The sequence below is a fragment of the Schistocerca americana genome, chromosome 8, assembly GCF_021461395.2.
Source record: "Schistocerca americana isolate TAMUIC-IGC-003095 chromosome 8, iqSchAmer2.1, whole genome shotgun sequence".
Taxonomy (NCBI): Eukaryota; Metazoa; Arthropoda; class Insecta; order Orthoptera; family Acrididae; genus Schistocerca; species Schistocerca americana.
Genome location: NC_060126.1, coordinates 295,798,700 through 295,822,806, shown reverse-complemented (window position 1 = coordinate 295,822,806; position 24,107 = coordinate 295,798,700). Strand labels below are relative to the sequence as shown.

The 24,107-nt window shown below is 41.9% G+C and overlaps 1 protein-coding gene across 1 annotated transcript in view; it reads right to left on the bottom strand.

Moving 5' to 3' along the window:
* Positions 1–24,107, bottom strand: part of LOC124545780 (cyclic nucleotide-gated cation channel alpha-3-like) — a gene marked incomplete at its 3' end in the record, with an annotated part of 672,390 nt that overhangs the window by 147,574 nt on the left and 500,709 nt on the right. The window contains exon 12 of the mRNA XM_047124727.1: positions 5,527–5,681. Coding sequence (XP_046980683.1) covers positions 5,527–5,681 — 155 coding nt within the window. The remainder of the gene's footprint in view (positions 1–5,526; positions 5,682–24,107) is intronic.

The following is a 24,107-nucleotide window of genomic DNA, read 5'->3' as shown; positions in this document are numbered from 1 at the left end:
CCGCCAAAAGAAACTCGATCACTGCCCGTCGTTTGCAACGCACATCCGTTACAGACGCCATTTTAACAGCTCCGTACAGCGCTGCCACCTGTCGGAAGTCAATGAAACTATACGAGACGAAGCGGGAATGTTTGAAAATATTCCACAAGAAATTTCCGGTTTTTTCAACCAAAATTGGCCGAGAAAAAAAATGTGTTGCATTACTTATTGAACTGCCCTCGTACATATTGTTCAGTCGATCTTGCAGGACAATAGAGTCACGTGTCGCAAATAGAGTGAGAAAATAGCCTATTTGCAGCAAGACAAGAATCCACATGGACAATGCGATGACATCCAGAGCACCACGGACTGCCTTCACGGTGGCCACTATTGTGCCCTTCTTCCACCGTTTGTTCTCTATGAACTGCAACTGGACTAGTTCGGCCGACAGATACAGTTTGAGTCAAAAGGAGGGAGTTTGTCGAGTCTGGTGCTGAAGTGACGACTTGAGGCACGTAGTCGCGTTAAAAGCGCCAGTGTGGGTGTAACACAGTTAGTGAACAAGGGAGAGATGAAGTTTATTTAATACAAATGGATTATTTATGATTTAATACAAGTGGAAGATCATCACTGGCAATTCTCTCATGTTATGAAAAGTAGAATCGTGATTCCAGTGTGTGTGTGTAAGAACTAGAAATCGTAGTGACTGATATTTGATGATAATCAGAAGTGTGATTAAACTACTCCTATTTACACTTTGCTCATGGAAGCAAATGAAATTTTGTTATTAACTACGCAGGAAATACAGAACTGCCAAATTCCTGTCGGAATATTTCATACACGATACTTTATAACGAAAATTAGGGAATTCACTACGAAGTGCCACGTAGGTATTGGTTCAACAAGAAACCACCACACTTAGCAGATTTCTACTTCGATGCTTTACCTTTGTGTCAATACGTCACTACTTCTAGTAATTTGAACTGCTTCTGCACGCCCTACTCTTACACTTTAGTGACGCTGGACATTAAGACGCACCTTCTATACATAAAAGACACAGTGTATGAGGAAATTTCAGCTGAGAATTTAGCAGTATGGACATCTTCAACACAGATTTACGCAGATTGGACTAAACAAAAAGACAGAGCAGGAAATGCATTTGTCGTGGACAAGACTAATCGAAGGGACAAATTCATACATGCCTAAGTGGTGATCATACTCACTGACGCACTTACAGCGTTTTTAGAAGTTAAAGTGGAAACAATCATTATTTCATCATTTACGCTCTGATTTGATTCTGTTAAAGTACTACGCTGTCAATAGAACCAAAACGTCGTGTGTACTGCATTATTGCCGGCCGCGGTGGTCTAGCGGTTCAGGCGCTCAGTCCGGAACCGCGCGACTACTACGGTCGCAGGTTCGAATCCTGCCTTGGGCATGGATGTGTGTGATGTCCTTAGGTTAGTTAGGTTTAAGTAGTTCTAAGTTCTAGGGGACTGATGACCTCAGAAGTTAAGTCCCATAGTGCTCAGAGCCATTTGAACCATTACTGCATTATTGAATGAGTTCAGGAGCGTTGCTGCCTCAAAAAGACTAGCTTTATATTTTGATTGAAAGTGCACGACAGTATGAACAGAAACTAAGAAGTAAACACTCTGCCCAATTAAGATATTGCATTATAGAACCAATTCAACTACACGTCCATATTATAGTGTGATGACGAACGTCATGGGATAGCGATATGCACATATACAGAAGACTGTACTATCTCGTACACGAGTTATGAATTCGCTGTGCATTGGGGAGGGTGTCATTTATATTCAAGTGATTCACGTGAAATGTTTTCCGTCATGATATGTCCGAACGACGGGAATTTAGGCTTTGAACGCGGAATGGTAGTTGGAGTTAGACTTCCATTTCGGAAATCGTTAGGGAATTCAATATTCCAAGCTCGATAGTGTCAAGAGTGTGACGAGGATATCAAATTTCAGGGATTACCGCTCACTACGGCCAATGCAATGGCCGACGGCCTTGACGTCAGAGAGCAGAGGCGTTTGCGTAGAGTAGTCAGTGCTAACAGACAAGCGACACTGCGTTAAATAAGCACAGAAATCAATCTTGGACGTAAGATGAACGCATCCATTAGGGGAGTGTGACGGAATCTAGTCTATGACAGTGCTTTGCTAACAGCGAAACATCTCTTGCAACACCTCTCCTGGGATCATGGCCATATCTGTTGGACACTAGACGGCTGGAGAACCGTGGTTTGGTCAGATGAGTCTCGATTTCAGGTGGTAAGAGATTATGGTAGAGTTCGAGTGAATCGCAGACCAGACGATGTCACTGGACCCAAGGTGTCAACAAGGCACTGTGCAAGCTGGCGGACTGGGTCCCCTGGTCCAACTGAACCGATCACTGGTTGGAAGTGGTTATGTTCGGCTTCATGTTCACAAAACACAACGGAATTTTTGTGAAATACAATGTGCTATGTCATAAGCCACAATTGTACGAGATTCGTTTGAAGGACTTTCTGGATAATTCGAGCGAATGATTTGGCTATCTGCGTCGTTGGACATCAATACCATCGATCATTTAATGGACAGAATCGAGAGGTCAGTTTGTGCACAGAATCCTGCCCTGGCAACACTTTCGCAACTATGGCGGCTACAGAGGCAGCTAGGCTCAATATTTTATCAGAGAACTTACAAAGACTTATCGAGTGCATGCCACGATAAACTGCTGTGCTACGCCGTGAAAAAGAAGGTCCGATACAACATTATTAGGTATCCCATGACTTTTGTCACGTTAGTGTACTGTTGTATAGAATGTAATAGACTTAACTGCAAAAAATACACTCCTGGAAATGGAAAAAAGAACACGTTGACACCGGTGTGTCAGACCCACCATACTTACTCCGGACACTGCGAGAGGGCTGTACAAGCAATGATCACACGCACGGCACAGCGGACGCACCAGGAACCGCGGTGTTGGCCGTCGAATGGCGCTAGCTGCGCACCATTTGTGCACCGCCGCCGTCAGTGTCAGCCAGTTTGCCGTGGCATACGGAGCTCCATCGCAGTCTTTAACACTGGTAGCATGCCGCGACAGCGTGGACGTGAACCGTATGTGCAGTTGACGGACTTTGAGCGAGGGCGTATAGTGGGCATGCGGGAGGCCGGGTGGACGTACCGCCGAATTGCTCAACACGTGGGGCGTGAGGTCTCCACAGTACATCGATGTTGTCGCCAGTGGTCGGCGGAAGGTGCACGTGCCCGTCGACCTGGGACCGGACCGCAGCGACGCACGGATGCACGCCAAGACCGTAGGATCCTACGCAGTGCCGTAGGGGACCGCACCGCCACTTCCCAGCAAATTAGGGACACTGTTGCTCCTGGGGTATCGGCGAGGACCATTCGCAACCGTCTCCATGAAGCTGGGCTACGGTCCCGCACACCGTTAGGCCGTCTTCCGCTCACGCCCCAACATCGTGCAGCCCGCCTCCAGTGGTGTCGCGACAGGCGTGAATGGAGGGACGAATGGAGACGTGTCGTCTTCAGCGATGAGAGTCGCTTCTGCCTTGGTGCCAATGATGGTCGTATGCGTGTTTGGCGCCGTGCAGGTGAGCGCCACAATCAGGACTGCATACGACCGAGGCACACAGGGCCAACACCCGGCATCATGGTGTGGGGAGCGATCTCCTACACTGGCCGTACACCACTGGTGATCGTCGAGGGGACACTGAATAGTGCACAGTACATCCAAACCGTCATCGAACCCATCGTTCTACCATTCCTAGACCGGCAAGGGAACTTGCTGTTCCAACAGGACAATGCACGTCCGCATGTATCCCGTGCCACCCAACGTGCTCTAGAAGGTGTAAGTCAACTACCCTGGCCAGCAAGATCTCCGGATCTGTCCCCCATTGAGCATGTTTGGGACTGGATGAAGCGTCGTCTCACGCGGTCTGCACGTGCAGCACGAACGCTGGTCCAACTGAGGCGCCAGGTGGAAATGGCATGGCAAGCCGTTCCACAGGACTACATCCAGCATCTCTACGATCGTCTCCATGGGAGAATAGCAGCCTGCATTGCTGCGAAAGGTGGATATACACTGTACTAGTGCCGACATTGTGCATGCTCTGTTGCCTGTGTCTATGTGCCTGTGGTTCTGTCAGTGTGATCATGTGATGTATCTGACCCCAGGAATGTGTCAATAAAGTTTCCCCTTCCTGGGACAATGAATTCACGGTGTTCTTATTTCAATTTCCAGGAGTGTATTTCCCTGAAATTACAAGGAACCTTATACTGTTTCAATGTAAGTTACGTAGAATTCTTTCAATCGATTTTTCTCAGGTATTGCATTTCCGAGCTGTGTTACTGTTCTTGTCGGGGTGCGATGTGTACACTGCTCTAGTGAAATACGATTAGGGTGCCACTTACATGCCATATGGGCTACAATCGGGACACAATGGAACGAAAACCTGCACTACTCTTAGGAAATTAAAGCGAGACATTATGTCGCAGTTACATCTAATCTACCGTCATTTCCCTGGCACCAAATTTGCAAATACAAAAGCAACTTTATAGTGACAAAGGCATGCCTTCGTTTTAGTCGCAATTGATTCCGGAAACGTCTCTATCGTCTCAAAATCATCCCATCTTCTTTACGTAAATCCAGCAGTGAGGGAATTGTTTACCACATTTTCTTCCACTACGACAGAAGATATAAATACACTACAAAACTAATGCAGCGTCACATGTCCTGTGGCAATATTTTACCGACAAACACTCAAACGTTTAGCCGGCCGAAGTGGCCGTGCGGTTAAAGGCGCTGCAGTCTGGAACTGCAAGACCGCTACGGTCGCAGGTTCGAATCCTGCCTCGGGCATGGATGTTTGTGATGTCCTTGGGTTAGTTAGGTTTAACTAGTTCTAAGTTCTAGGGGACTAATAACCTCAGCAGTTGAGTCCCATAGTGCTCAGAGCCATTTGAACCATTTGAACTCAAACGTTTACAGCAGCAGAAGGTCTAAATGTGATAAACTCCTATATGATTTTATAGGAGACTGACATACAGAATACGGTGAAGTAATTTTTTTACATTATAATATGGAACATCAGGGTAAATGACAGTTGTTGTTTTAATGGTACCTGTTTCGCATGTTTCTTTTTAACTGTCTCTTGGTGCTATAGATTTAAATGTTAAGAAACATTCTGACGCTGGCTCTACGGGTGATTTCCAAACATCATTAATAAATTAAAATAAACCTGACTTGAACTGTTACCACTCAGTAGTTTCCGAGTCAGTAAACTTCACTTGAACTGTTAAGATCGAGTAGTTTCTGAGTCAGTAATAGTACGTACTCGTAATAATGACTGTAACCGTTGTTAACATGACCAATGGATGTGAGCTCTACCACTAATTAAACAGTTCAACTGCTTAAATCGAAATAAAAGTTTACTAGTAGAGAGTTTGCAGATCCTCGTTGCTGCGTCAATTTTGAATCTTCCTTTGAGCACTAGAACATTGCCAAAATCTCTCCACTCACCTGATGACCTCGAGGATGCCGTCCGCGATAATAAACATCTCCCTGGCGACCTCGCCTTTGCGGCAGATGATGTCACCCGGTGTGAAGATGTACGCCTTCATCTTCAGCACGAGGTCATGCAGGAACTCAGGTTGGCACTCTTGGAAGATGGTCACCTGCAAAAGGAAAGGTGGGAACGTGTGGTGAGTAAGCGAAACCACTAACGCGATGTTTTGTTACAAAAGGGACGTTGTACTGATGCATCAACTACATGCTCCCCGAAGTGAATCACAAAATCTATGTCTGGACAGCAATAATAACCCTAAGGTTGTTTTGAGTCCGTCTTAATAGACCGATCTACTTTTGTCAGTCATTCTTTTTATATAATGACGATCGTCATTCACATTTCAATTACCAAAATAAATGGTACTGTGAGAAAATTTAGTGATTCTTCAATTATTCGTCATATTGAGTAACGGTCGGACAGCACTAGATCTCTGATTTTGCCAACATTTCAATCGGTTTTTATTTTTTGTGGGACTACGTTACAACGTTCTACCTTCTTAAGCGCGTTTAACGTTTTGAAAATCTAGTGCATTTAAAGCGGTACTGTCAGTTTTGTTTCATAAGGTTCGTCACTTGGAATTCCCGAGCGTGGTATTAACAGGCGAGTCACAATGAATCTCATTCTTTTACTCATGTGACGAGCGTCTGGAGCAGAAATGAGCAGGGAAATGTGTTTATCTGTTATGTAATGGTACCTTCTTAATTGGAACTCCTTCCTATATATATTTTCTGCGTGATTTTATGAATGAGTCAGTCTGTTTTGCAAGTTCCACGAGGGACCAGGGAGTTATCACCTGTATGTCTGGACTGTACCAACGTAGATGTATTCTAGTAATTAGGGATTAGAAGTAAAAAGCAGGGTTAATCTAGGACGTAGCGTTTTCCTTAAACGCCAATGAACAGTTATAGTGAGTGACTGATGGTTCGGTGGTTCCCACCACTGTACGGGAAAGGCGACCTGCCGGTAGTTTTTCGGTCTCTAGGCACAGAGGTGAGGTTGGTTGGATTTTGTACAGAGTCAGTCAGTCGCAGACGAGTCGCTGACCTGGTGTGTGGTGAGTGTGATGTGGAGTTTCCGTGCGGACATAGACGGTGATTTAGGATGAAAGTAGTTCAGACATCTTGGTTTAGGAACGTTCTATAATTCTAATGTCATATGTTCGAAGCATTATGGGGTCCTCACGAGTGATAATTTAGCTAGCATTTAACTAGATTCGGATGGAACCTAACTTGTTTCCCGTCCTGTGATGGTCCACTCCACGCATCATGATCCCGACTGTGTTTCGTTTTTCTTTCCTCTGCCGATCTCAAGCCATATATGACACCTCCACTTTTGCTAGGAAATGGTGAATATTATGTTGTACGTGAGTGTATGAGCGTCCATGTTGCGTCCCTGAACCAACCTATTCCTCGTTGAACAACGATCATTAATATAGTTTACATTAACGGAACCACGTTTAATGAAGTTCAGGAATACCCTTTACATTGTCAATAACTGCCCTTTAAGCATCAATTTAGTTGGTCAAACTTTGCTCCAATGTGCATACCAGTACGCCGTCCCTCCTGATATGATCACTAACCTGTAAGAGAAAGGTACTAGTAAACATTTAGTAAAGTTCGATCCCTGATTGGTCTATCTTTAGTCTGATAGTTAGATGTCTGTTACATGTTTTCCTTGGGATTGACAATAGGGCTAAATTTAATTAATATTTCTGGAACTTCATACGACTTGGCACTCAGGGGAAGATGATGATGTCAAGCGCTGCTTTGTTCAGCATGAACCTCGTGGCTCTGAAAAGTCCATGGTGTATAGAGAAAGAGTGTTCTGCCGAAGAAACAATGTTTAAACGTTTTAGGTCGTCAGTAAACATTGGGTGTCTTTTAACTTTGCTTCGGAAACATGTGCGTATATGACGGTAAATCTTCTGAGATTTCAAGTAATCTTGGAATTAGATAACAGTTGGATTCCTTTCTACATGTAGCGAGCTTCGGTGTGTTTCGAAGCGTAATTCAGTAGATTGATTTGCAATTATATTTCTTGGTTGTATTTATTCGGATTCTGCATTTAAGGCGCGGTTTAGAGTCAAAGCCTTTGCCCGTGGTCAAATATAACCAAGTGTGTCTACAGATCCACGAATTTAGCCTCTCATGAGTTGGTTCATTATTAAATTAAACATGTAGTTATTTCCGAAGATTTCTGTTGATGTTCGAGTAATTTTAACATCTTAAGCAGTAGCTTTGACCTTGATCTCTTGTCCGTGGTCGTGCCACGTAACAATAAAGTTAGTCTAAGTTGATTTGCAGCTGATTAAATGAAAAGACTGTCGCCTTCAACATAGGAATTTAATTATCTCGCGCGCCTCATCCTATGAATATTTTATGCTGGTTAACATGTTCCTTTTCAATGGTGAACGTAGTCGTAAAGACCAAACCATGCCACGTTTCCTTGTATCTAGAGAGTCACGTTGAGTCTATTATTCTAATACGTGAAATTAGAGGCTTAACGTTTGCACGATGCATGAAGAACTCCTTCTCATTTTACATACGTTGATTACATGCAATTGTTCGCCGTCTGCCTTCTCCAGTGATTTTTTACAATACTTCAGTATCGATAAAATACTAGCATGCATAATTCTGTCAGTTTAGTATATTATCCATCCTCAGCAAGTGTAGTTGTATACAACGAAATAATAAGCAACCAGTTTCACGAAAGAAATTTATTTTCTTTGCCACCTTCGGGCACTTAGTGCCCTTTTCCAGAAGGTTATATCTATTGCATTGTTTGTGAGTGTTGACAATAATATGCATACAGCAAAATGCCGTGGTAACTGTGAAGAAGATTGCGTAGCCTTCTGAAGAAGGACACCAAGTACCCCAAACCAATAATGAAATAAATTTCATTTATGAAACTGGTTGCTTATTATTTCTTTGTATTTCTGACATATTGTATGGATTTCACCATTTATCGTTGTTCCATATCATCCTCAATCTCTGCCGTGTACATGAGGCAAACAATGTCTGCTAGAGCACTCCCAAGTCCATGATCTTGTTTTATTAATTGGTTTAAGTATGCATCTAATTGAGATTGTATAATTATCGTTGTTAACGGTGTATCCTATGTAGAATACGTTTCCATCTACCCTTTGTAAATATTCATAGCAACGCCATGTCTTAAGAACAAATAAATTGCCATTCTCTCTAATTACTGATCCCCATCTTTGATTAATATCGCGTATAATTCCAACCTTCATCCCTTCCCCAAAGTTAATCCCTGTTTTAGAAAGGAAATGATGGACTGCTCCATGCATCCCCAAGTACCACTGATCTTCTGTGCTGATACTGTGGTTACCCGCTACGCGAAGACATAATATTAAAGACATTATTGGGGCGATTTAATTGAATAAAATCCCACATTTTGTAGACTCAGAGATCCCACGCAACTCCAGTAGCACTTAGACATACATTTATCATGTGATACGAATATAATTTTCTTCAAAATACCGTTCTGTTATCCGTCATCTCGAAATAGGCAACCTGACATAGGGAGTTCGGAAATTACCGTTATAAACTTCTAGGACTTTTAGGAGGAGATGAGTACATAATATCTTGAATAGGAACTCATCTCCAGAAACGTCTTTCAACGATGCTACAGAGCTTCAAAATTGCAGGTGGAGGCTCTTGTAAACGTTTGTATATAACAAGTAATTCCATGATATCTTAAGAGCTCTAAGCACTTTTTCAACATAGTAGATGTGTTCCACACTAGCGAAGATAAACAAGTGCTCTTAACCTCTCTGGTATGTGTTTTAGAGCCATTGCTGACTAGACATTTTATCTTGTTTTGATCCATACTACCACCTATGAAAGTTGCGTACCCCACATTCTTAGCGACAACGGTAATGGCACATGTATTCCACTGTCAGAGGTAACACAACGTTTTTCGCTTAAAGCTTTCGACTCTTTCGTTTCCGGTAGAGGAATCCCAAATTCAAATTGATACATTTACCGTTTCCATCATGCTTGAAAGCTTGTAACATCATCATAGTATCATCCTTCATCTACATACGTTTACAGACACCTGCGTCTATAACTTTGACGCTCTGTTCTCGTTGGATGACTTTTCTGGACAAAGATTCCTATTCAAAATATTATGTACTCACTCCCCTCTACAAATCCTAGAAGTTTGTAAGGGAAGTTTCCGAACACCATGTATAATTACGAACATTACTTCTTTTTAAAAAGCCCCTTTCATCTTGCAAAAAATACACTCTCAATACAGCAGCTTAAGTTTTGTAAATATTGCGCCAGAAATATTGTCGTGTCTAGAACAAAAGGTTATAGTGCACAGTTGGTTGAAATTGCTACAAGAAAACCATATAACTTTTACGAACGTGATCCAAAATACCAATTTTTTAAACCGAGTTAAAATGCGTATACGACATTTCCGAAGATGTCAATACTAGATGATGCGAATTATTTAATAATGCTTTGACTTTATTTCATAGATAACTCTGTACATCGTCCTTTGGAAAAAGTTCTGAATCTTGCTTGATCTGTGGAAATAAAACAAGCCAGGGAAGACATGGAAGGTGAGTATACCATGTGTAACAGCCAAATTACAATTCAAAGACCGTACTTGCAATGCCAAGGCAGTACCCCTAGAAGTATCGACATAATTTTTTCTGTTAAACTTCAGAAACTATCACTGTCAAGGATGTTTTCTCTTTTCCGTTCTAGCTCAAACTTTTTTGATTTTGCTACCCTCGATCACTAACTCATATTTCTAAGGTAGGCCAAGACGACGAAAAATCAGGGATTCAGAACTGTGGGAAAAGTTCGTTAAAGCAAAAAGCTGAAACAAGTACACAGTAGCTGTTACGATACTCCTGAAACTATTTAAATTCATTGGAGATCTATCAGTTAGAAAGTCTGTGCTACTTTTTAAAATCTGTGTTGATAATATGTTGAGACAAAGGCTTAAAGAAATAGAGTTCAAAACCCATAACCTTAAACAACCATTTATTCAAAGATAACACTTTTTTCTGATGATCAATTTTTCATAGGTCACAGCAAGGAAAACTTTCAAAAAGCCACTTATAAATTAAATGTCACTGCCAAGAGGATATAACCTAACAATCTCGACCAAAAAAACAAATGTAATGGTTTTTAATGGTCAACAGACCGTCACAATCAAAATTGCGTAGAAGGCCAGATACCAGAGAGAGTAAATGGATTGAACTCCTTGGGAAACACCACATCCTTCACAGACGAGAAACACATGCTGGTCGTGAGACTTGAACAATAACACCCGGAAATGAAACAATACAAGTTGCGAAATATTTTTAAGAAGAGCAGCTGGGTACAGAATATGTGATATGTTATGGAGCACAACAGTCAGAAAAGAACGAGATTAAAAAGTATAAATGAATAGATCAAGAAGAATAGAAATAAAGGTAGAAATCATATCACAAGAAGGAACGAAAATAGAATGCCTAAAATAGTAATGAATTATTAACCATTAGGGAGAAGATCAATAGGTAGACCAGCAAGGAGTTGGAGCGATCGAATAGTAAGTAATGACAGACAATAGAGACACTAAACATGAGGATGTAAGAGAAAAGTGCTTCACATTGGGAGACAGAGGAAAAAGGACATCTGTGTGAAAAAGCAGATATATTACTAGTTTTTACTGGTGGGGCTTTTACATGAGAAAGAGGACAATGAGACAGTTTTGTCATCAGATTCCTCCAAATTGCTGGGAAGAAAGAACTGAGGGATTTAAATAACTCACAGGACATCTGTCCCAATAGTTCAACTCGTGTGCTTTCTTATGGGAGACAGTATTAACAAAAGAAGCTGAGTGTCATCATTGTATTTATGAGCTACATAAAAGTTTGGAAGTAGTTAGCTGTCTTAAATGCAATACTGTTGTCTTCGTCAGCCGCACTCATCACCGTATAAAAATATGTAAGCATACCTGAAAATGCCCAGGATCTCCTCACAAAACCGTAGATAGATTTCATCCAAACCTGGCACAGAAACAACAGCTCTCATGAGTAGCAGCAGTGTGGGGCTTATAACTTTCTACCTTCAATAAGAAAAAATCGTGATTTTTTTCCCAGTCCCAGGCATATAGGCTGCCATGCATGACAGACACATTCGGTTGCCAAATCAGCCTGCTTCGTGTGCTAGCCTACAGGTCAGTGTCTCTAGGGCCCTGATAGGTAGTCTGCCTTGCATGACAGGAATGTTGTGTTGCAGCCTACTTTATCGACCTGCTCTGCATGGCAACCTGTACAACAGGGGCAAATAAATGATTTCCAAGCCCCTGCCACGCACCCTGGCTGCATGGCAGGCATCTTGTGGGAGTAATTGACCTGTACTGCAGGTGCTACGTGAGTTAATGAGTATGGCTCGAGTCATGTTGATATGGGTAGAAGAGGGGATGGACAGAGCTAAGGGGAGGGAGGAAATGGACAGACAGGGATGGAGGGGGAGATGCATGCGACAGGTGGAAGTTGTAGAAGTGTAGTGGGCATTTGGAAAATGAAAAGGGGGAGGTGTAGTTGAAAACAGAGAAGGTAGAAGGAGGATATAGTCAGAGGGAGGGGAGCAGGAAGATAGGTCACAGAGAGAGGGTGGATGAAATGGATAAAGGGAAGTGAAGGAGGTGAGGCAACAGAAAGAGTAGGGAGGAGGGGACCGACTGATAGAGGAGGGAGGATGAAGTGGTCAGACAGAGGGTGGATGAGATGGACACAGAGGAGGAGGAGGAGGAGGAGGAAGTGTGTTCAACATATATGTGTCCATTACGTACGTGGACGAAGCTGCAGGGGAAAAAACCTTCTGACAGTAATCAGCAAATGACTGAACACCGAACTCACAGCCAATGGTCCGCAGTACTAACGAACTGTCAGTGTGGAACAGTTTCACCTAAGAGTAACGAAGTTATGTATTTATTTTATTCATCCGTACACAATGAAGCTCGTCTAAATAAATATGCTAACGTGTTAATCACTTAATAGATGTTGCGGTATCATTGTCACCTCGTTCGCCTATAAGCACAACATACAGCAAAGAGACAGACGAACAATTTACAGTGTGTACTGAGGAAAAGAAAAAGAAAGGAAAGCTGTTACGCGTTGAAGCTGGTTGGCGAGCGCCTTTTAACTTGTTTATCGAAGATGCAATGGAAGCAATGAAACGAAACTTGAGAACATGAATACGAGTACTGAAAGTCAGATACATACATTTTGGTTCGCAGGACACACAGACCTCCAACTGAATTGAGGAAGGTATGTTTTCTTCCTAGTCTAGTGTACTCGCTTGATAAGGAGACTTTTGTTATTTATTATCCTTTCTGGTATTGCAGTTTTAATGGGCAGTCGGCGCAACAAATTGGTGTGGACCTTGGCTGAAATGAGTAAATTAGCACAATAAAATAAATAGTAGTGGACACTATGAAATCAGTGTGTTAACTGACGACAACCTAAACATGTTAAGCTTAGTACATGATGTATTCTTTTCGTTTAGTAGCAGGATCGATCTTGCCCCCATAAAATCGGGCAGTATGGGAAAATCGGCCATGCGACAACTGGCTATTGGCTTTCATTGAGGATAGCTAACTCCGTGCTGCTATTTTTCTGTACTGGAAGCTACACGAAGAGTTACGACAAAGCCGCTCATATACCATGTCACTTTATATGGTTCATTTTACCTAAAGAATCACCAGCGTCATTCCTCCCTAGTGGAAAACAATACAGGCAGAGGAATTATGGACGGTTGCAAGAACAACAGTTCCACGTATCAGGAATAAATAAAACATAGCACTCCTTGAATCTGCGTTGAATTTAAAGATCTGAAAAGAATGAAAACATTCTACAGTACGCCGTTGGAGAAGAATGCAGTACACAGCAAACATCTGCTATTTTGTACAATGAATAACTCATACAGCATTGGTTATTGTGCAGTAGTTAGTGTACGTCACGACGTCGCCTCCCGTACTGTGTCTTTTCTTTTGTGTTTTGGAGAAGGCACTTTCGTGAACTATCCGTCATCCAATTCTTTTGTTTCGGTTCTTCAAATGGTATATTTATTCCTTCTCACAAAAATTATCATCTTTTGTAGACGTAGCTGTGTAGTTTTTGAATTAGATGTTCATCTTTATTTGTTTTCCGTCTCCACTATTCTTACTAAAGAATCCCCGCTTTTAAATGTTATCCCTTCACCTTCAAATTTTACAATATTAGTTTTGGGATGTCAGATACAAGATAGCGATCTAAGCTCCCTAGTTACAAGTAGTTATGCTTTATAAAAGTACTTTTTTATCCTGTTTCGGTAGCGTCTTATTTCCTGGAGGCAGTAATGTTATTGAAAAAAGTGCCTCCTGTACCTGCCTGCTTAAAGGACTCTGTGTTGGAATTGCTCCTAATTTCTTAAACAGGACCATACGGACATATTGATGGACACTTTTGGAGAATTCACAAAAGATCAAAAGCAGGATGGTTTGTTCAGGATGTAAATTTTGGTCCATTCGAGTGTAGCTGTATTGTTTTATGACTGCTCGGTTGCTTTCGCGATTCACATTTTTGAGTAAATGTTCCGCTTGCTGTTGTAGCAGTCACTGTAGTTAGCCGTTCTTTTGTTTAGGGTAACTGTTGTAATTTCTGTATATACTCGTACACTCTTCAATGACCGTTTAGTAGACGGTACAAGGTGCTTCGTTCGGTACTAGTTTTTCTCCTTACTGTGTGCACCGGAAGATACGAGACTCAGTCACGCATAGAGGGGTGCCATACAACAATGCCAGCCTCCAGAATGGCGCAACATAGATACGGTCGACGTCACAGAGGGCGCACGCAACACGGAGCATGTTAGGCTTCCAACTCACATCACTCAAATAGTTCCCATCAGGGACTCACAGCTCCATTCAGAGCGTATCAAAAGTTAGTACGACAGTCTGGGCCTCAAGGCAGCATCTAGATTGTTTACATTTGGTACCTAGAAGAATCCAACTGGACATCCTTCTAGTTATGCTACTCACCGTCTACTGGATCAGGACGCTACGTATTCATGTGGCCATTGCACTACCTTTTCATGTGTAATGTTCCTTCTCAAGTTACGTAATGTATACTTAATCTTATTAAACTGCTGTGAATTGTTGTTAATCTGTGTTGTCATAACTTCTGCCGTAGGTTGCATAACCCTATTTGGGCACTGTGACGAGTCTGTACAGTTTCTGCGTGCATGAAAGCCGCCTCAGTGACAGCAGTTACCATCGATGTTATGGGGCTCTCTTCCTGGCACATTTATGCTGGACGCGACGAATAATTGGTGAATACAATGTACGAGTAAAAGTCCAGCTGCATTCATATCAAACGGAGCTTACAGCGACTGTCATAAGCTGTCTTAGGTTACTATCGAGTGTTTTGTGACGTATACGAGGGAGTTTGTAAGACGACCATACAACGTAATTGAATTGCCGAATACCTGAAGCCTCCAAAAATTTGGACAAAATGTTTATTTGCATTTTTAATTTTTACGCGAGCCTCTGAGTAGACAGACATCAGATTCGCTTGGGAGTACAAGCTTTGTCTCCAGTAGATGGAAAATGCACTGAAGTTTTTATAGGCATTTCAAAAATTTGTAAATAAATATTGATACTGAAATACACGAAATAATTTATTTACACTGTTTCCCTTTCTGTCAGTTTCATATTCGCAAATAAAGTACGAAAAGTAGTACTGAAAGACTGTGACTTCTGCGTTAAAGAACATAAGCTTGTGGTTCGACTTAGTGCCTGTAAGGGTTTCTCAAAGGTTTCTTCACCGTGTATATGACAGTTCCAAAATGCCGTTTTGGAAAGTTTGTTAAGTACATATCCAGATCTCCATTGGATTCAAAGATTTCTCCAGCCACAAATAATATTATTTTAGGTTGTCCAATTATAACTGAATGAATCGAATTATAGTAAGACTATTTGAATATGCCATTCAGATAACGAGGCGAAGCGAAACGTCAGTAACAGGAAAAATTCATTTCGCTCAGTTTTAGACGAACCTAAAGTGGCAGTTATTGAGATACTATTGCTCGCAACTACGGACGATAATACAATTAAAGTTAATGACGTTACTCACAAAGAAATTTAGTTGTGAGAGCAGGTGAAAGTTAGAAGATGTGAAATCGAATGGGCAAATAATATGGACGTTTCAACAATTTCGTACGTCAAAGCCGCCCCCCCCCCCCTCCCCGCTTCATCTTTACCAAAATAGCTTCGTGCGTAGCTATATGGCTCTAAAGGTGCATTTTTCCATCTCCAGTCCAGGTCTGTTTTCCCGGAATTTTTTTTCATCTCAGAGGTCTAGAAGACTTGTTCAATGCTCGTAGGTTATTGTTTCAACCATTTGCATGATAGACAACATAAAGACTCCGGTTTACATTCCAGAAAACAGTGGCCATAACCATTGCAACTAATGAAAGGCACTTTACCATCAGGATAGAGGGTTACTTGCTTCCGCCAGTTGTTGTCACTCTACTTCGTTTCTGGTGTATTGTGGCAATGTCTCACTAAATATATGGAATAGCCACATAATAGGAGTTGGACGCTGTAGAAAATGGTTCAACATTGATGAGAAATTCTCTTCCACCTATTTTCACTATCAATGTTTTGACGGAATGTCTCAGACCTGGTTTTCGCCAGCTTCCATCTTTCATCATCATACAACACAAACATGACAAAACGCTACATTTAAATGATACAAGGAACTCAAACGACAAAATTTCGGAAGTTGTTCAGCGATACTTTCTGAGTATTTTGGTATAAGTGGCCCGTGGTCTTCGGTGACTCGTTACGGGCTGATCGCATTTCGTGTGATGTGATACCCTCATCTGTCTTTGCATCTATATTTCAGTGAAAATATCTGCATAACAGTGGTAAACCACACTTTTCCCATCATTTTCAAGACTGCATTCAGTGGTGATCTGTTTTATCTTTTATTTTATTTTCTTTTTTTGCTGGCTGAGTTAATTTTCGTTAACAGTGATACACAGAAGTAAGGATAAGTGTGCTGATGTATGGGATCTGTGAAAGCAATGGAAGAGTGTTATAACGACGCTATGTTGGTTTCCCATCGACGGCAACCACATTACGCTGCTTTAGCTTCTGTTCGAGGGCTATTGCATTCCTGCATTGCTCTGTATTTTGCTTTAGATTTTTTCATTGTTCTGAAGCTATTTGCCCGTAATTAAAGGTAACTGTGGTGACGAACTGAATAAATCATGTAACGAAACACCGGAGACCTGTTATCAAAATGCTCAGAAAATGTCCCTGAACAACCTCCGACACTTTATTGTTGGAGTTCTGGCACCCATTTACTTGTAAAAAATTCTTATGCTTCAGCCTCAAGTTATGTAAATGGTATCATTACCGGCTTCGATCTCTCATCGGATTATGTTCGTCGGACCTTTGCTTCAGGAAATTTTGTTATCCTAAGGCACAATGACCTATCTGTCTAAGTTTTCTCCTAGTCAGGTCACCGTTCAAAAGATCCTGAAGCTTGTAACGCTTGTATTTTGAAGAGATGCAGTTTAAGTAAATGATCAGCTGTCGTGACTGTTACACTTTCCCCGATAACAAGTACAAGAATTCATCTCTGTCCACTGACCGGAGAGACCTGAACCTCTTTTTCTACTACAGGTACTTCCGCTGTAAGAATAAATGATATTAAAAAGGGACAGAGCGAAAGCTACAAAACAGACTCAAATTATATTGATTATGTAGAAATGGCTACACTGATGAACAGCATGAAACTATAAGGCACCATTTATGTGCAGATATGAGCGCATTTAACTTTATTTCCAGTTTTGCTATTTCACATATGTGATGTGAATATATCAGCGTTGCTATAAGCACAGAGTAAGGAGCGAGTGGTAGGTTCCCACACTGGCTAGCAGAGCCGTCGGCGCTTTCAGAGCCAGTGGGATGAGGTGCCGGTGCAGAATCGCTCGTGACGTCACCAAAGTGATACGCAGGGAAAGTATATTTCTTCTGGCGCGAATCGAATAACTGTTATTAATAAGTATTTGTTAACAAATGTTGCCTCTTGCCACTCAGACATTAGGAGGAGTCTACGGGTCATAAATAATAACTTTCAATAATTTTGCAATGCCAGGAAACATTTATATTAATAAATAATGGATGATTTTGGCATAACCGAAGGTGTAAGATCTTATACGGACTTTACCGATTCTATGTTTCAAGTTACAGACTGTGCGCTATGGTCGGCAGTCGTTGATTGGATGTCTTTCGATCTAGTCAGGCGGTAGACCATGTACTCGTACCGTTAATGGTTGGCTTGTTATCAGTGTGAATAAGTTTATTTTACGATGTTTCTTAAATAAACGCACCGTAATTGCATCCAGTGTAAACATTATTTGCACAAAAAGAACTGCTTCCAACTAGCATAATAGGAATGCACTTGCAGAATCCGACGCCACCGCTACAGCTCTGCAAGGGAACGTAAAAGTAGGAGAGTATCTTCACATAACAGACAGGAAGAGTTCCTATGCGGCAGCTCAATTAATTAGTTCAAGGACGGAGTGACTTAATTGTTACGAAACTCGGATGGGAAAGAGTGGCCAGTCATACTGTACGCCACTTGTACCACCATCTACGGACTCACTGGCTACACTGGGGCATTTATGGCGGTTTAGTACGAGTGTGGGGGTTCCTGACAATCCGTGAATCTGGATTACTCGCCGGTAAGCTATTGTTATGTTGGACAACAGAGCTTGATCGGCCCATCTCTAGAGAGGTATATTCAGTGAAACACGATGAACTATTTGGAGCACCTAACGAGAGAGGTCTTGCTGGATCTTGAGAAGTACAGGATATGGACTCGTAGACAGCACATTAGTGTGCCTACTCTGAGAGAATGTAGTCCCTATAGTTAACTTTACGCAGGGGGCCGGAGGAGGGAGGGGAGGGTGGTGAAAACGGTTCCAGAGCTTCTGGCATTAAGGGGGGAGGGAGTAGGTACAGTTATCGCACAGTGAAGTTGGGGTAAATTCTAATTTTTGTTCTTAAAAATACGTGAGAGATAATTCCCTGCAATTTATTGTATGAAGAAATAGGCATATGGGCAAGGAGAAAAAGAGACACTTGGATAGACAATAGTTCGCAAAGGTCTTTGTTAACAATTAAACTTCAATCTTGCAACAAAATTGGTTTCCATTGTTTCCTTGATAACAAATAATAAACATTTTACATTTATTCAAATTTGTTTTTATAGCTACAATTCATAGGTTGAATACTCACTAGGATTATCATGTAATTCCTTGTTGCAATTGATTTACAATAAATTAAGTTCCTTAACCAATTTTTGAACTATTTTCGCATTCATTAAAAATTTGTGTCTTAAAAAGGTATTGAATATTTAGGAAAAATTAGTGTATGTTGTTGACCATCGTAAGCAAAGTACGCTCCTAAAATTATGATTCACGAATGCGACAAAATATTACCGGGGAAACCATTTTGTAAATAAGTAAACTGAAAAGAAATGAGGTTTGAAGTTTGAAAAATGCTTTACTATGCGATAGGATGAGTTCTGTGATTTAAAACTGCCAAAATAAATCCTTGCTCTTCTTTCTTACTTACTTAATTTTGTAGTTTAAGTCGCTTTATTGCATTCCTTACCTCCTTGGTGCATCACTCTGCACTTACTTGTACGAATTTATTCTTCGCACGCCTTCATTCCTCAAATATTTCATCATATGTGCTTCCAAAGTATTTTTAGTTTCCAAACAACTTTTAATTTGCTCTCCACTCCACCGTTAAAAGTAATCACAGCATCACAAGTCCGAATTGGCACAATTTTTATTCCAAAAAGAAACATGCCTTGGAAATATTTTCCAAACTTCATCTGCGAACTGAGTGAATCCATCCATAAATTTTTTCCCCTGAAAGTCATATTCATGATACAAATCCCATTTCCTCAATTTGCTCGAGATTCCGTAGGACTAAAATAGGTTTCTCATTTTTTCATTGAAGAATCTGCTGTACGCCTATGTCTCTTCCATGAAAGCATGCTCCTTTCGTTTTATAAGATACTTTGAGCTTTCCCAATTGCAAATAAAATAGAATCGTCTTAGTGACCGCATTAAAACATCCACAGAGTCAATATCACAGCAATCGAAGGACTGGACTATGCCTAATAGATACGAAAAATTTACATTGCTGTTCTGTGACACAGAAGTAGGAGAAATCATGTAAAAAAAAAGTTAGAGCCAGAAAACTGTTAGAAAGTGACAGATGAAGTGAATGTAGAACATTCAAATGTCACACGCGCAGCAACATATATATTCCTCTGTAGCTCTACAACTAATAAAGATTTTGTATTGAAAGCCTTACAAATACAAAGCTAAAGGAAGGAAGAATTTGTGTGACAAATTTTAAAGCAGCATTTCTTGAGCCGAAATAACCGCATCTGCTAACTTTCCCTGCGCCAGGAGAACGACCGCAAGAGGATGGTGGCTAATCCACGAAGGCGCGTGTGCAACTTAAATTTGAACGCAACGATTACCGATCCTTTCTGACTCACGGCACCTTGCGACTTTCTTAGTTTATCTGGTCTGTGGATGTTAAAAATCATACCGATGGTCCAGATAGTTCAGTAAAACTGATATTAATGTAGAAATTTATGTTTATCGACTTTTCAGTTAATTATGCAATAAGCCTCTGATTACTGTAACTGGAATTATGATTAGGTAAACTCTATTAATCCATGATTAGAATTTTTACGTCATTAAACACTCTTTCTTTGTATGGGAGGGAACTGGTCCGCTGCTGACCCTTCCCCATGTGCGTATGTGACACATTCAGAAAAGTGACAGGCTTACAAGCTGAAACTGAGAGTGTGAAAGTAACTGGATGATGCTGTGCTAAGAACCTATATCGACCCATAATGATACTATCTGTGTGACCTGAAGCTGTAATACACTACAGGAAAAAAATGCAACACACTCAAGGATCATGCTGAGTGACACCAGAGTATAATATGAGAATGCTGAGGGGTTGCAGTGTTTATGATTCATCTGCCGCGGTCATCGGCCATAAGCAAGTCTGTACAGCTCTGTTTTGACTCGACAGGCAGTAACTGTGCTGAGTTTTGAAGTGAGCAGTGTTTGCCACATTCACGTACTCCTGCTGAACAGCTTCAGCCATTGGAGCAGAGTCGCACTGTGTGCCTGCAGAAACGCGGACGGGCGTATCGACGGATTGCTGCATATGTTGGGCACAATGTGTCGCTGTTGTGTCGTTCCTTTGAACTCCTTTGAACAGTGCTCTGTAGAACATTCCCACACCCGTAGACCACGTTCTGCACGTCCTTACAGTTCAGACGTACATCAAGATCGATGCACTGTGTGAGCAGTAGTGGCATTCCGAACATCATCCAGGAACGAAATCCAAGCACGTGTTGCCATTGAGGACCGTCCGCTTGAACTAGGACTAAGGTAAAGTGTGCGTCTGAAAAGGCTGTCACTGACCCCAGGACACCGACAAGCACGGCTACTCCAATGTCGGGAGAGTGGTAATGCCCTCCGTTTTCTTCAGTGATGAGAAGATGGAAGGACAAATGTGTGGCGTAGCCTTGGCGAGCAACCTAGTCCAGATTGCACTGCCCTGCGACACACAGTTGTCTTCCCAGGCATCATGGCGTGGGAGGCATCAGTTGCCACTCGCAGTCACCAGTCGCATTTGGTGTTTTTTCACAGAGTAAAGTAACCGGTATCTGTTAAATAGCACAGTCTGTTATCTTCGTGCTACCAACGTTTCAGCCACTGGAAGGTAGTGTGCATGTGCTTTTTCACCAGGACAAAGCACGTAAAATATTGGTGCTGTGAATCGACGTGCTCTTCATGGAGTACACCAACTGCGCTGGCCACCAAGATCCCTAGCTTTCTCGCCAATTGAACTCGTACGTGACATCATGAAGCGGGTATTTACTCGTTCCCCAGGGCGTGCAAAAATCATTTCCGAACTACAACAAAAGACGTAAGATGCTTGGGACAATCTACCGCACGATACCATTCGGCATCCTTACATATACATCTACTTCGTAACTGTATTTCACACTTAAGTGCTTGGCAGAGGGTTCATCGAACCATTTTCATACTACTTGTCTACCATTCCACTCTCGAATGGCCCGTGGGAAAAAGGAACACCTAAATCTTTCCGTTCGAGCTCTTATTTCTCTTATTTAATTATGATCATCATTTCTCCCTGCGTAGGTGGGTGTCAACAAATTATTCTCGCATTTGGAACAGAAAGTTGGTGATTGAAATTTCGTAAATATATCTCGCCGCAAAGAAAACCACCTTTGTTTCAGTGACTGCCACCCCAACTCGCGTATCATATCAGTGACACTCTCATCTCTACTGCGCAATAACACGAAACAAGCTGCCCTTCTTTGCAATTTTTCGATGTCCTCCGTCAATCCCACCTGGTAAGGGCCCCATACCGCGCAGCAATACTTTTACAGAGGACGAACAAGTGTATGTAGGCTGTCTCTTTAGTGGGTTTGTTGCATCTTCTATGCCGGCCGAAGTGGCCGTGCGGTTAAAGGCGCTGCAGTCTGGAACCGCAAGACCGCTACGGTCGCAGGTTCGAATCCTGCCTCGGGCATGGATGTTTGTGATGTCCTTAGGTTTAAGTAGTTCTAAGTTCTAGGGGACTAATGACCTCAGAAATTGAGTCCCATAGTGCTCAGAGCCATTTTGCATCTTCTAAGTGTTCTGCGAACAAAGCGCAGTGTTTGTTTCGCCTTCCCCACAATATTATCTATGTGGTCTTTCCAATAAAAGTTGCTAGTAATTGTAAATCCTAGGTATTTAGTTGAATTGGCAGCCCTTATATCTCTACTATTTATCGTATACCCAAAATTTATCGGATTTCTTTTTGTACCAATGTGAATGACCTTGCACTTTTCTATGTTTAGTGCCAATTTCCACTTTTCGCACCATACACAAATTCTTTCTAGGTCATTTTGTAATTGTAGCTGATCGTCTGATGATTTTACTTGACGGTAAATTACAGCGTCATCTGCAAACAATCTAAGGGGGCTGATTAGATTATCACCTAGATCATTTATGTAAATCAGGAACAGCAGAGGGCCTATGACACTACCTTGCGGAAGGCCAGATATCACTTCTGTTCTACTCGATGATTTACCGTCTATCACTACGAACTGAGACCTCTCTGAGAGGAAATCACGAACCCAGTCACACAACTGAGACGATACTCCATATGCACGCAATTTTATTAGTAGTCGCTTGTGAGGAACGGTATCAAAAGCCATCTGGAAATCTAGGAATATGGAATCCAACTGAGATACCTTGTTGACAACACTCATTACTTCATGGGAATAAAGAGCGTTTGGATGCGAGAATACATTTCTGCGCTGTGTACTGATGGGAATGTGTATTGATGCGACTGTTTCGGCGCCCTTTACTCTGACATGTGTGATTCTTTTGGTCAGAATTTTGTTATCATAGACTGCTACAATGATGAACTATCTGTCACGTCACTTGCAATAAAATGACCTTGTCTCTGAGGGTTTTGCATTTTTCCGGCCGTGTGTATAACAAAAACTTTCAGGAGACGGTCGCTGAGTTTCCCTGTCAGTGATACACTTAAGATACAGCTCACACTAATCACGTGAAAAGAAGATATTGTGCCCGGAAGAAGAATATTCTTTCCGAGGAGGTTGTTGAACATGTCATACGACTTTCTTTCTTTTGCTACGAAATGCCTAATACGATTTTCACAAGCCTGACTGATTTTTGGGTTAGGATTTCCCGTAGAAGACTTAATCGGCATTTTTTTTGAAACCGTTAACCGTTTCCTGCATCATCTACCCATATGGTTTCTTTCGTTCTGCTGTAAATCCGTGAACGAAAGGCACACTTTTCCCGCAAGTGTAGTGATGCTACGTAAAGCGATTCTGCGCTACTGCGTATACTAATACGATACGTGTCGTACGTGTATAAACAAGACATAAAGACGTATCCTTTGTAATTTGCGCTATGATATATCACGGGATTCGAGCGATCCGTGTGTGACTCTTTTTGCTTCCAGAGACCAGCCGTGAACAGCCGCCGATTTGTTAGACGCCCTCAGAGGATAAACCGTGAGCACGATTGTGAGCGGAACAAAATGGCGCCGTACCCGCGATCGCATTGGCTTTCGGCCAGAAGCGGATCTGACTTCATGCAGCATTTGAGCCCGCATACACAGGCCGTACACCGCAATGTATGGCGGCACATTGATCTTTGTTTGACCGCCTATTAGGGCAACAGCGAGTCGCTACTGCGGGGGCGGGCAGCGGCGACCGCCGGAACAAATCCCTTGGCGCTTTCCCAGCGACCCGCTCTCTGTCAGCTGAGCCAAGATTACTGCCAAACAGATTTTTTCTCGTTTATCCTTTCTTTTTGTTCTTGTCTTTTTTTGCGTCGACACGGGTCACTTGTCGAGAACAACG